The 14438-nt window shown below is 43.0% G+C and overlaps 1 protein-coding gene across 4 annotated transcripts in view; it reads left to right on the top strand.

Annotated features, from left to right (window-relative positions):
* Positions 2213 to 14438, top strand: part of FBXO16 (F-box protein 16) — a 58187-nt gene continuing 45961 nt past the window's right edge. Inside the window, exons 1-3 of one of the 4 annotated variants that reach the window (XM_021072808.1) lie at positions 2213 to 2618; positions 3296 to 3334; positions 7240 to 7375. In XM_021072808.1, the coding sequence (XP_020928467.1) occupies positions 3303 to 3334; positions 7240 to 7375 (168 nt within the window). In that variant the 5' untranslated portion in view covers positions 2213 to 2618; positions 3296 to 3302. The remainder of the gene's footprint in view (positions 2619 to 3295; positions 3335 to 7239; positions 7376 to 14438) is intronic. The other 3 variants (XM_013982683.2, XM_005670453.3, XM_005670454.3) reach the window with 3 other exon arrangements.

Genomic DNA, 14438 nt, shown 5'->3' with positions numbered 1-14438 from the left:
CTGTGGCTGTGGTGTAGGCTGGTGGCTACAGCTCTGATTAGACCCCTAGCCTGGGAACCTCCATATGCCGAGAGTGCAGCCCTAAAAAGACAAAAAAAAAAAAAAAATCTCCCTGGGGAGACAAGGGTGTTTCTTAGGCAAGTCTCTAAACCTTTCTTTATGGTTGAAGTGTTTCATTTGAAAGTAATGTTGAGACTGGGAGTTTGGAGTTAGTAGAAGCAAACTGTTACGTTTAGAATGGATAAGCAATGAGGTCCTGCTGTATAGCACAGGGAACTATATCCAATCTTTTGTGGTAGAACATGATGGATGATAATATAAGAAAAATAATGTATATATGTATGACTAGGTCACTTTGCTATAGAGCAGAAATTAATACAACATTGTAAATCAAGTATAATAAAACAATTTTTTTTTAAAAAAATAAAGTTGAGGAGTTCCTGGTGAGTTAAGTATCTGGCGTTGTCACTGCTGTGGTGTGGATTCAATCCCTGGTGCGGAACTTCGGCATGTGGAGAGTGCCACTAAATAAATAAATAAACATGAATTATGAAGGACATGGAGCCAAGATGCTAGCCATGAACACAGCATGAATGGGGCCCTTCAGACTTGGGGGATCAGGGGTCAGACTGATGAAGGGTCGGACCAGAGGTGGCCCCAGGTGTGCTGGTTGAGAGGATCAAAGAAAGGGACTTATTTTCAGGGATCCAAATATTCAAATCTAATAGGGATCGAGTGCTATGCTCCCTTTCATCCCACCTCTCTTTCATCCAATGTTGTAACCGCCAATAGAAAGTTTTTAATGAGCTGGAACTTCACAGGGATACAACACTTTCACAGCATGTTGTTAAAACTGGTCTCTCTCTGGATGAACCCGTTTTGAAACGTTAGCTGGTAATAAATGGTAGTTTAGTATTGCATCCACTCACCTCCCCCAGGCCTCTGCCCCCACAAAAGTCTTTGTTTATTCCTTTATACATACAACCTGATCATGTGGAAAAACCACTAGGCTGGAATTCAGACAACCTAGGTTCTAATTTCAATTTGGCCACTTACCGATCCCTGTCAAGTCAAGGAAAGCCACAACCTCTATGAGCTTCACTTTTCATTTTCCTTTTAAATTGGAGATATGCAAATGCAGCCTACTCAAAACTATGAAACAATGCAAAGGAAGGGCTTACATTTGTTTACATTGTAGGAAAGTACAATTTTATCTATTTTAGGAAACATTAGTGAGAAAAGTCTTTTTTTGTTTTAAGTCTGGTTAGTTGCCTGCCCATAAGAATTGCTTTACTTTGACCAGAGAAACTCCCTTCTGAAATTTGTCTTTTTTTTTTTTTTTTTTGTCTTTTCTAGGGCTGTACCCATGGCATACAGGGGTTCCCAGGCTAGGGGTCGAATCGGCCTACACCAGAGCCACACCAGAGCCACAGCAACCCAGGATCCAAGCCGCGTCTGCGACCTACACCACAGCTCACGGCAACACCAGATCCTTAACCCACTGGGCAAGGCCAGGGATCAACCTGCAACTTCATGGTTCCTAGTCGATCGTTAACCACTGAGCCACAGCAAGAACTCCACCTTCTGAAATTTTAAATGCTTGGTGTTTCTCTAGGACTTGTTTATAGTTCTAGTACAGCAGTTATCTATCACTGGGTTCCTTAAAGTAGTTATTTCTACATTACATTTTCCAGTCTTCCTCATAGATTTTTTTTTTTCTTCTTTTTGGCCATGCCTGGCATGAGGAAGTTCTGGGCCAGGGATCAAACCCGAGCCACAGCAACTCAAACTGCTTCAGTGACAGTGTTGGCTCTTTAACCCCATAAGAGAACTCCAGATTTCTATTTTTAATCCTTGCATTCTCACTCTGCCTCTCATTATATGGTGGATGCTCAATACATTTAATTAACTAAATTAGACCAGATTGTAAAATTTCCCAAATTTGGAGTTATTCTTATTAAGGCATGCCATCTGCTGGATCCCTGGTGTATCTGTCAGTCGGCCTGAATTCCTTAATCCAATGTAAATATAAATCCACGTGAAACAAAATTCATGTTGAAGCATTTGGTAGTTTGTGCGTTGGGCAATTTTCCCACATCCTTCCACTTCCTGTGTGCAGGTGTTATTCTTTCATTGAACCTGTCCCGAATTCTTTTCCCTCCAATCTTCTTTTACCTGTTGGCCACTCATAAAACCCGGAGATATGGAGTTTGCATTTCAGAATCCTGGAGTGACCAGACAGATATAACTGGGCATGCTCAGTAGGTTGCCGTGATTTGGAACACATGTCTTGAATGAAGTCTTTTAATGCTGTTTTTTCAGGATTGGCTGCATCTTGGTCCTAGCATTAGGTTGGAAGATTGCAGCCCCTCCCGTCCTCTTGGCGCTCACACTTTTTCTTTTTTATCCCTGTGCCCAGTTTTGGAGCCAGCCCTGCAGGATCTCCTGGCCAATCAAGAGACTACACATTGTTGCCTAAGAGACCCCGGATGCCAGCGAAAAGATTTATAGATGGTGATTGGACTGCTGAAAGGGGTGGGGGCTAGACGGAGTCAAAGAAACAGCAGCTATGGCAACACCAGCGCTAGAGGCTTGAAGAGAAAGACAAGCTAAAAGAGGTGAGAGGAGTGGGCAGTGCATGAAAAAGATGGAGACTCTGTTTTGAGAGCTCCTCTCTCAGATCTTCCTGGGCCTCTCACAAGCCTTGGCAGTGCCCCTGGGAATTACGTTTTGCTCTGTTTCAGCTTCAGTTAAAGTGCTAGGTGTTTCATATTTAGAAATTAACAACCAACAATTAATTATTTCTATGCCAATCAAGCACTAGCTCGTTGCATTGTATTGTAGTTTTTCTTTGGTTTTACGTGGTTGAATATAAGATGAATTCATGTTTAAACCTAACCACACCCTATTTCCTGATAATTTCCTGATAAAAACTGATTTCTTTTCTAATAATACTGACTGTACAGTGGGTGAGCTGTGGGTTATCAGAGAAATTCAATCCTGTTCCTCTCTGAATCTTCCAAATAAAAATCTGATCATCTTGAGTCTAACCCCAGTGCTCAATTCCTAATGTTGAGTTCTACCCTTCCTTTCCACTAGTTTCAATACTTAAACTGCCCCTTCTCTACTGTCATTTTCATTCATCCAGTTAATTTAACAAATATTTATTGAGCACCTTTTTATATACTACTGAGATGAGGATTCAGGTGAGCAGTGTCAGAAAATCACATAAGCAAAGAAGCATCATCAGTTTTGTACCATGTCCTCTGATCTGAAATTCAGTGTGTCTGGGCAGATAGTGCATGAAGGAAGACAGGAAGAGGAGGCTGAAAAGGTAGGTGGAGGTAAATTCATAGTGAACACTTACTTGCATGCGAAGGAGCCTCTGGAAGTGAAAAATGATATGATTAACTTGTCTTTAAAAAAATACCTCCCTAAGTAGAATGCAAAGGTTACCAAAGGCTGGGAGGTGGGGGAATGCAGACATATTGGTTAAAGGGTACGAACTTTCAGTTATAAGATGAAGTTCTAAAGACCTCATGTACAGCATGGTGACTATAGTGAATATGTTATATGCTTGAAATTTGCTAAGAGTAGATCTTGAGTGTTTTCATCACACACACACACACACACACACACACACACACGAATGGAACCATGGGAAGGCGATGGATATGTTAAAGCATTTGATTGTGGTAAGCATTTCACAATGTATACATGTATTAAAACATCATGTTGTACACCTTAAATTATTTGTCAGAAAAAAAACCTTTTCTACTTTTCTAGCCATAGCCTGTAAGCTTGATTATAGCTAAGATTCTATATCAGTACCTCTAACATAGGCCTAATAGGTCCTTAGTAAAGTTGAATAATGGTGGCAGTGTGAAGAATGGCTTAGAAGGTGAGATTAGGGGAGTTCCCATCATGGGGCAGTGGTTGGCGAATCCAACGAGGAACCATGGGGTTGGGGGTTGCTCAGTGGGTTAAGGATCTGGCGTTGCTGTGAGCTGTGGTGTAGGTTGCAGATGAGGCTTGGATCCCGCGTTGCTGTGGTACTGGCAGAGGCCGGTGGCTACAGCTCTGACTGGACCCCTAGCCTGGGACCTCAATATGCCACTAGAGCGGCTCAAGAAAAGGCAAAAAGACAAATTAATTAATTAATTAATTAATTAAAAAGAACGTGGGATTGAAGGTGTGTGGCTATTTATCAGGTTCCTTTGAACATGGAACTAATACCACACACTGGGGGCAAGGGCCATAGGCCCTTTTTCTTCCCTTTTATCCAAAGAAAAATTAGAGATGAATATTTAAGGACAGCCATTAAGAGAAAAAGAGGTCACAAAAAAACAACAGCAAACTTTATACATAGGGGAGTTCCCATTGTGAATCAGTGGGTCAAGAACCCAGTATAGCCTCAACAAGGATGCGGGATTGATCCCTGACCTCGCTCACTGGGCTAAGGATCTGATGTTGCCTTGAGTTGTGGCATAAGTCATAGATGAGACTTGGATTTGGTTTTACTGTGGCTGTGATATAGGCTGGCAGCCGCAGCTCTGATTCGACCCCTAGCCTGGGAACTTCCACATGCTGTGGGTGTGGCCCTAAGAAGGAAAAAAGAAATTGTGCCTAGAGTTAGGTTGTTTCCTATGCAGACTGAAGAGAGAGTGTTTCTCAGTTTACAGCAGGAGTTCTTAACTCAGGGTAAGCAAAATATCATGTTCATGTGCATTTATCTAGGCAGCACATTCATAGCTTTCATCATATTCTCAAAGAATTTTATGGCCCTCGGAGTTCCTGACATGACACAGTGGTTAACGAATCCGACTAGGAACCATGAGGTTGCAGGTTCGATCCCTGGCCTTGCTCAGTGGGTTAAGGATCCAGGGTTGCCGTGAGCTGTGGTGTAGGTTGCAGATGAGGCTTGGATCCCACGTTGCTGTGGCTCTGGGGTAGGCCGGCGGCTACAGCTCCGATTAGACCCCTAGCCTGGGAACCTCCATGTGCCAGGGGAGCAGCCCAAGAAATGGCAAAAAGACAAAAAAAAAAAGAAAAAAGAAAAAAAGAATTTTGTGGCCCTCAAAAAAAAAAAAAAGGATGAAAAACTATTGGTTTATAGAGAAGATCAAACATAAATAAATAATAATAACAAAAAAAGAAATATATAGGTTTTAACTGAGTAGATCCAGACTCAGTGACCATGCTTTGTATATATAACTTGACTGCTTACATGTACTTTTAGAGCTGCCGATTAATAATACTGTGATGAGGGAGTTCCTATTGTGGCTCAGCGGAAATGAATCTGACTAGCATCCATGAGGATGCAGGTTTGATCCCTAGCCTCCATCAGTGGGCTAAGGATCTAGTGTTGCCGTGAGCTGTGGTGTGGGTCACAGATGTGGCTTGGATTTGGTGTTGCTGTGGCTGTGGTGTAGGCCATCGGCTACAGCTCCAATTGGACCCCTAGCCTGGGAACCTCCATATGCCAAGAGTGCGGCCCTAAAAAGCCAAAAAATAAAAATAGTGTTATGAAATCGTTTCTTATATCTTTTGTAACTTAGCTAGAAGCTAAAGATGTGAGGGATGATCTGAGCCTCCTTGTTCCCCCTTATCCCAGGGGAGGGGTGGCAGCAGGCAAGTTCAGGAAGATGTTGTCTATTTTTTAAAACCCTGAGGTTTTAAAACATTGGCTTTATCTTCAGCTGTAACTTAAACCTGAGAGAGACTATTACAAGTGAGAGTCTCAAAATTTCAAAGCTAGCATTTAGGAGAATCCCCTATCAGCCACAACTAATGATTAATAAAAATTTTCCAATATATGCTGCTGTAGTATAATTTTTGAGCTCCTAGGCAAGTCCTGGGCCCCTCCTGGCTAGTCAGCACTACTCCCTTGGATATGAAATCCACCTTCAGGGAGGAAAAAGGCACAAATAAGCAGAAACACTGAGGATGTATATTGAAAATACCATCAGTCTGCTTTAAATATTTTTCCTTTTCAAATATTTTGTTGTGGCCCCTGAAGGACAGGTTTTGAGGTACTTTGTGAATGACAGGAAGTTCTAAGAATGGCTGGAAGAAGTAACTACTTCTTATTGAGACCACCTATCTGTCAGGCACTCTGCACGAGCCTTTTTCTCTAATTCGCACAACAGCAGCTGAAGGTAGTATGTACATCCTATTTTATAAATGAGGAAACTGAAGCTCAGATCAATTAAATACCTTGCAAAAAGTTAGCTAGTAAGTTTTAGAGCCAGGGCCAAAAATATGTGGTGAAAAACTGGGGTTGCAAACAGCAGAAATAGATTCTAGCTATTTCAGCAAAAGAGGGGATTTATTGCAAGGCTGTCAGATGGCTCACAAAATGGAGAAGAAAGGACAAGGGTCTTCTGAGGGTTGAGGCAGCAAGAACAGCCTAACAGTTTGCTCAGAGCACCTATGGTACTTTGAATGATCACTTCAGCTGTGAAGTAAGGATAAGTCAGCATCAGTCAGTGGTCTCACGACTGCAGAAGGGAAGGCCACCTTAATTAACCAACCCAGCTGACTCTAAACAATGAGGGAAAAGTGATTCCTCATGGAAATTAGAGTGCTTTAATCAAGTGAAGGCAGACGTATGAAGTACTGAGCATCTAAAAATAGCACAGGATACACCAGCTCTGTCCATCTCCAAAGTCTTGGCCTTGTCCATTGCACGTTTTGCTTCTTAACTATAGTCTCAGGCTAGAACCCCAGATCTGAACCAGCTCTGTGACCTACACCACAGCTTGAGGCAACACCAGATCCTTTAGCCTACTGAGTGAGGCCAGGCATCAAACCCGCATCCTCATGGAAACTAGTCAGGTTCTTAACCCGCTGAAGCACAGCGGGAACTCCTGCTCTGTGATTTTATAAATTAAAATACTTCTTTTTTATGGCCATTATGGTTCTTAGTTAGGAGTGATTCTGGCAGTAAAAATAAAACAGTTAAATAGACTTGGGTCTGATTCCCAGTCACACCACTTACTGTCTCTAAAACTTTGGAGAGAGCATGTAACTTCAGTGAGCCTCTGTAAAATGAGCTAAAACCCACCACCTCACCAGGTTGTTATGAGTTCTAATTGAGCATATATATAAAGTGTTTGACGTATAAAATGCTCCCAATAAATGTTATCTCCCCCATTCCCTCTCCCAGTGTAAGAAAAGGTTATATGGTATTAGCTATTTTTAGTATTTTGAAGATTATATGATTCATTTCTTCTGTAGGTGTAGTTTTTCTTATGGAAGAATATCCAGTTATTTCATGATGGCATTTGCACCTCCAAAAAACATAGATGGTCCCAAAATGCAGACAAAGATGAGTACCTGGACACCCTTAAACCATCAGCTCTTGAATGACCAGGTAGGTGATAAGAACTATTTTATCAGTTGGATCCATGCCTTAAGGGGAAAAAAGTATTAAAATGTTGGTTATTAAGCTATGAACAGGAATTATTTAGGATTGTGTAATGGATAAAAGAAAATGAAGGTTTTTTTTTTTTTCCAAAAATTTTAATTAAGCCCTTGCTACATGGCCAAGATTGGCAAAAAACACAGTTCCTGACCAGGAAGAAGGGTTTTAGATTTGCTCTTTCCTCCACTGTGACTCTCCTTCTCTCCCCCTAAATGCCCGTTTTCTTCTATCATGGGTCCTTTGCTGGAATCAACAGGTGTGAAAGAGGAGGGGGTGATCTATGAGTTCCCTCTAAAATAGCTTTTCTTGCTCAGGTTACTGGATAATGCTAAACATTAACCAAACAAAATGAGCAAATCTCAACTGATGACTCACACCACTCTGGTTCTCCTAAGTTTATTTTCCTTTTCTTTTTTTTTTTGTCTTTTGTCTTTTTTTAGGGCCACACCTGCGCCATGTGGAGGTTCCCAGGCTAGGGTCTAGTTGGAGCCGTACTACGCCACAGCCACAGCAATGCCAGATCTGAGCCACATCTGCAACCTATACCAGCAGCACCAGATCCTTAACCCACTGAGCAAGGCCAGGGATTGAACCTGCAACCTCATGGTTCCTAGTTGGATTCGTTTTCAGTGTGCCACATGGGAACTCCTGAAGTTTATTTTCCACCTGCATTCTGGGGAGGCACCAGCAGAAGACACCAAACAAAGCATTGCAAATGTGGGAAACTCGCTCTCATGCTGGTGTGTGAGATTGACCAACCTCTGGGAATTTCTACTCCTGCTTCAGTTAGGGGCAGAATTTCCAACAGGTCTGTGGACTCCTGTTATCAATACCTGTATACAAGGACCACACCTAGTTGACAGTAAATTGCAATCAACATCAATAAAATTGACCTCATTATCTTACACACACCTATCTCTACCCCACCCCCCACAACCACCACAGTTAAAGGTACCACATTACACGAAGTCACTCAAGCCAGAAATCTTCCTTCTCCGTCTTGGGTCTCGGATTTGGTTTTCCCCGACTTACAAGCTAACAACTTAGCCAGTTACTTGTGACATAGAAGACACTACTGTTTCATAGTAGAAGGCAAAAGATTCTTTGGTCAGAGATGAAGAACTTTATTACTCACAGGGCAGCCGGGGGCATGAGCATCGTGTTTGTTGTGTTCTCTTTGCCTACCTGGTCCCATGGGAGTGACACAGAGGGCCCAGGTAAATACTGTACACATGGTGGGTTTGCATCACAGCTGGGAATTTCGAGAACCCACTGATTTCATAATAAGCGGTAAGCAAGGCTGCTTTTGGTCCCAAAGGGAGTTAGTACTGCATCCCTCAAGGTTCCTTGCTGCCAACACAACCTGGAGTAATGGCTCAAGAGAAGGGCAGTCAGGACCTTGCATTCCTGGCATTCCAAGACATTGAAGAGATGAGGAGTTCCTGTTGTGGCACAGCAGAAGGGAATCCGACTCATATCCATGAGGATTTGGGTTCAATCCCTGGCCTTGCTCAGTGGGTCGGGGATCTGGCATTAGCGTGAGCTGTGGTGTAGGTCACAGATGTGGCTCCGATCCTGCATTGCTGTGGCTGTGGCATAGGCCAGCAGCTGCAGCTCCAATTTGACTTCTATCCTGGGAACTTCCCTATGCCATAGGTGCGGCCCTAAAAAGAAAAAAAAAGAAAAAAAGAAAAAAAAAAAAAAAAAGGCATTGGGAGAAACAAAAGGGGAGAGACAAAGAAAGAGAGAGAGAAATCCAGCCTTCATATAGCCGTGAGCAACAAGCAAGTCTATTGACAGTTTTTTTTTTAATACAGCTCAACAATTATTTAGTGAGCACCTGTTTGCAATGCTCTTAGTTCTCCAACAGTTTATATTACAGCTCTCTGCTTTCTCCCCAAAAACTTCACTGTTTAGTTTTGAAATCTGTTTTCCCATAGGATTGTAAAGTTTACACACGTGTGAAAAAGTGACTTGAATTGAAATACATATTCATTGGCTGCCTGGATTTTCAGAAGCTTTCTTTGAAAAATTAGAAGTCTTGATCGATTTAGCAGCTGTGGAGAAAAAGTATCTCAATTGTCTAATTACCTGTTGCAGGTTGTGTTACGGGAGAAGTGGCTCATGTGATTGGCCTGTAGGACTTTGATTGGGGAGGGCTCTCAGGATGAGTTCCCTGGAGGGTGAGGCAAGGACAGGACATAGATTTGGAGCAGAGGAAGATGCTGGGCTGTCAGGCAATTGCAGCAAGGCCTCTGCAGACTCCAGAGGACACCCTAAAGATCCTTCAGGGTCTTGCATTGCCTCCAGGAGGCTTGGCCTTTATTCTTCCATACTGACCATTCAGTGGATGGGATCTTGGACAAGGCAGATCACTCCAGCTCACCGATGTCAGCCAGCAGCACTCCCAACCGTTGTGGGGAATAAAGCTTTCAATCCTGGAGGGGAGTCTGGGAAGCTCATCACAGCAAGTGTTACACTGCCTTATTTTGGTTTTGGAATAGGGTTTGTCAAATTTCATGATCATTTCTAGAGGTAATATTTATTTTGTTCAGGACTCCCATTTTATTCCAAAAAAAATTGGTTTATTTAGAGTCTAGTTTGGAATAAAATTATCTTTAAAAATCTTGGCATGTGTGTATGCCCATATGCATGTGTATTAATATACATAGATGCACCCATGGAATGTGTATATGCATATACCAGACTGTTAATAGTGGTTTCTGCCAAAGAGCTGGATGGCATGGGGAGCTGGGAGAGGGGTCTGTTAGAAGAGAGAGCTTTTGTTTTTTACTTTATATAATGTAATAATATTTCAAATTTTAAGACAATTTAAAAAACAAATACAGGAGTTTCCTCATGGCTCAGTAGGTTAAGTATCTGGCATTGATTGTCCCTGCTGTGGCTGTGGTTACAGCTGTGGCGAGGGTTCAATCACCAGCCCAAGAACTTCCACATGCTGGCAGGCACAGCCAAAAAAGTATATATATATATATATATATATATATAAACAATAATAACTCAGAGAACTGAAAACAGGTTCCAGATCAGCTGTACTAAGGATTTGCTGCGTGACTTCAGCAAGTCACTTATGTCACTGGTCGTTGCCACCTTCCCTTGGAAAACGAATGCATTGTATCAAATGACCTTGAAGGTCCCTTCCAGATCTAACCTTGTGACTGTGTGTGTGTGTGAAAGGGATTAAAAATTGGTACCTGAGGATACAGCTGGCCAGAAAGTGTCTGTACAATAAGTTCATGGGTTTTTCTACACTTCTAAAATAGGGCGTTTGTCACCAGGATCAGCGTAATTTTGAGGTCCTCTTTTTTGTTTGTTTGTCTTTTAGGGCCGTACCCACGGCATATGGAAGTTCCCAGGCTAGGGATGGAATCTGAGCCACAGCCACCACTCTATGCCATAGTTATAGCAACACCAGATCTGAGCTGTGTCTGCAACCTACACCACAGCTCACAACAATGCCAGATCCTCAACCCACTGAGCGAGGCCAGAGATCAAACCCCTGTCCTCACGGATACTGCTCAGGTTCATTAGCCCTGAGCCACAATGGTAACTCCATTAGTTGCATTTTTAACCCACGGAGCCACAATGGGAACTCCTGGTTTTTGTTTTAATTTCGCCTTTTTTCTACCCTGTAGTTAAATATGGAACTGTTTCAGACTAAAATAAAAGTCACAGGAAATTCCCATTGTGGCTCGGTGGTAATGAACCTAGCTAGCATCCATGAGGCTGCAGGTTCGATCCCTGGCCTTGCTCAGTGGGTTAAGGATCCAGCGTTGCCATTAGCTGTGGTGTAGGTCACAGACATAGCTCAGATCCTGAGTAGCTATGGCTGTTGTGTAGGCCAGTGGCTGTAGCTTCTATTCAACCCTATCCTGGGAACTTCCATATGCCTTGGGTGTGGCCCTAAAAAGACAAAAAGAAAGTCACCGGATTTTAACATCACAGCAGGCTTTAAGCAGAGAGATTGAATTCACATGTAGATGCCTAAAAATATAGCACTGTCAGTTTAGGCAAATATAACAGATTGAATTTGGGCATTGTGAACTTTGAGAGGAGTGTTTTAAAAGTATGTCTTTGTCATCTAGTGTTTTAATTAAAAGTGATCAGGAGTTCCCATCATGGCGCAGCCGTGGCGCAGGGTAAATGAATCCAACTAGGAACCATGAAGTTGTGGGTTCAATCTCTGGCCTTGCTCAGTGGGTTAAGGATCTGGCTTTGCCGTGAGCTGTGGTGTAGGTTGCAGACAGGCTTGGATCCTGCATTGCTGTGCCTGTGGTATAGGCTGGCAGCTGTAGCTCTGATTTGACCCCTGGCCTGAGAACTTCCATATGCCATGCGTGTGGGCCTAAAAAGCAAAAAAAAAAAAAAGTTATCAACATTTCTTTTTGAGTATCATTCACACATGTAGTACAGTACATGTTAAAAGGAGCGTTCTGTGAAAAAGCACCTAATTACCATCCATCAGTCATAGTTTAGGAGCCCCGAAATGTCCTACTCCTACACTGTTATGATGTCACATGGTGAAATATGCAAGTGCAGTGTCAACAGACTAAAATAACAACCGTGGGATTTTGACTTAACAGCAGGCTCTGAGTAAACTGTGATGTAAACAGACTGCAACATTCTGCAAGGAAAGATGATCCATTTTAATATTTCCAATTGAAGTGATACTGTTTCCCAGCTCTGTAAGAGGCAAAACCTGATTTCAAATTTTTGGAACGAAGACTTGCTTCAAACCAGGGAATATGTGTTTCTGAGTCTGACTGAGGACCCAACAATTAAATTTGTCCCAAATTATTTCTTGTCAAGGGTAGAGTCAGAAACAGATCTGAGTTTTTCTACTGTTTGTCATCTCTCTATCAGTCTATCAGTTTTTCTTTTCTCTTTTTACGGCCACTCCTTTGGCATATGGAAGTTCCCAGCCTAGAGGCCGAAAGGGATCCGAGCCGAGTCTGCAACCTACACCGCAGCTTGTGGCAACGCTGGATCCTGAACCTGCTGAGCAAGGCCAGGGATCAAACCCACATCCTCATGGATGCTATGTTGGATTCTTAACCCACTGAGCCACTATGGGAACACCTCTCCATCAGTTTCTACTCGAGTCTAAACACATTTTGGTACAGAAACGGATTTGCGTGGACCCTGCCTGGACTTGGTTGTTGGCCCTCTAAAGACCCCCAGCTCCCACCCTGTTCCCTTCCCACTACCTTCTGGCTGACTCTCCTCTCCCCTTCGAGTCAGTGCTCCTTTCCTTCCAATGCCCCCTGCTGTCATTGGACACCTCGATGGTCATCCCAACTTCTTTTGAAAGGAGGTTGTGGTCTTGGGAAATCTTTTTTTTTCCCATTGTCAGGCCAAAGCATGGGCAGCAGTTCACTGAGAATGTAGGGCCGGAGGCCAGGAGAGGGAAGATCAGGGTTCTAGTGAGGAACTAAGTACAGAGTTGGGCTGAACAGACAGTCTGGAACCAATGATTTTTTTTTTTTTTCTCATCTCCAAAGGTAACCCTTTGGGTTTCCACTTATCCTCTTTGAAATTAGGGAATTGAAGAATAAGCTCTTAGAATTCCTTTCAGCTCTAGAATTCTATGACTTCTGAAGCTTTTGTTGTTAAGTCAGCAGGTGCTGATTGAGGGCCTGCTGTGGAGCCTGTGGAGCTTATAAGACGGTGGTTGTAATCTCCATGGGAGGATGAAATGAACAGAGTCACCTGGAGAGCAATAGCAAAGCCTAGAAAGTCCAGGCAGAGCATGGGCTGTAAGTGGAGTAGAAGTTGGGAGGAGGGCGATCAGTGGGCCACGGAAAGGGGCTGGTGAGCTAGGATGGGAATTAGATAATTGATGGGGTTTGGTTAGACACAAGAGAAAGACTTAGGAAATGTTTGAATCCATATTTTTCTTTTTTTTCTTTTTAGGGCCACACCCACAGCATACGGAAGTTCCCATGCTAGGGGTCAAATAGGAGCTACAGCTGCCGGCCTACACCACAGCCACAGCAACGCCATACCCTTAACCCACTGAGTGAGGCCAGGGATCGAACCTACATCCTCATGGATACTAGGTGGATTCATTCCCACTGCACCACAAGGGGAACTCTCTGAATCCAGATTTGTTCAATCTTCGGTATTCGATAGGTTTGCTTCTGTTCTCATCTAGAAATTCTGAGTTATCTGTTGCTGTGATTTGAGGGCCCTAGTAGCCCAGGTGGCAGTTCATTAGGGAGAAAGGGAGAGAGATATTCCTTTTCTTCTCTAAAGTGTGTGTGTATGTGTGTGTGTCTACCTATGATGTATGAAATTCTCTAGTTAGTAGCAAAGATGACATTTATTTTTACAGACCTTGAGGGCATGGTTGAACCGTTTTTTTTTTTTTTTTTTTTTTTTTTGGCTTTTAGGGCTGCACCCACAGCATATGGAGGTTCCAAGGCTAGGGGTCTAATCTGAGCTGTGGCCGCTGACCTACACCACAGCCACAGCAACGCCAGATCCGAGTCTCGTCTGCAACTTACACCATAGCTCACGGCAACGCCGGATCCTTAACCCATTGAATGATGCCAGGAATCGAACCTCACTGAACCAATTTCAATCTCCATTTTTGTATGCCCTTTGAAAGTAGAGTTTGAGAGTCTCAAAAAGGAAGGAAAGCATGATCTGTGGGAAGCAGAAAACCAGCTCCTCGTCTTCCTCCAAAAAAGGGAAGAAATAGGCCTGAGCTGCTTTCTAAGTAGGAACGTTCTTACAATGCTAGAGAATGTAGATAGCACTGGGAGGAAGGGGAAAACATCGATCCCATTTTGAAAGCTGGCAGAGGGTATGTGTGTGGGAGCGAGAGAGACATTCACATCTGTTCATTACTCTCTCGCTTCCTCTCCCCATAACTCCCTCCTCCGCCAAACATTTTCACATTCCTTGTGCCTTCCTCACTCATTCAAATGCACAAATGAATGATGCTCAGAAAAACACTTCCTCACCAATATATAAATAACATTTCCAT

Source organism: Sus scrofa, chromosome 14 (genome assembly GCF_000003025.6).
Source record: "Sus scrofa isolate TJ Tabasco breed Duroc chromosome 14, Sscrofa11.1, whole genome shotgun sequence".
Lineage (NCBI taxonomy): Eukaryota > Metazoa > Chordata > Mammalia > Artiodactyla > Suidae > Sus > Sus scrofa.
The sequence above is the reverse complement of the archived record's forward strand: the minus strand, read 5'-3'. Positions and strand labels throughout refer to the sequence as shown.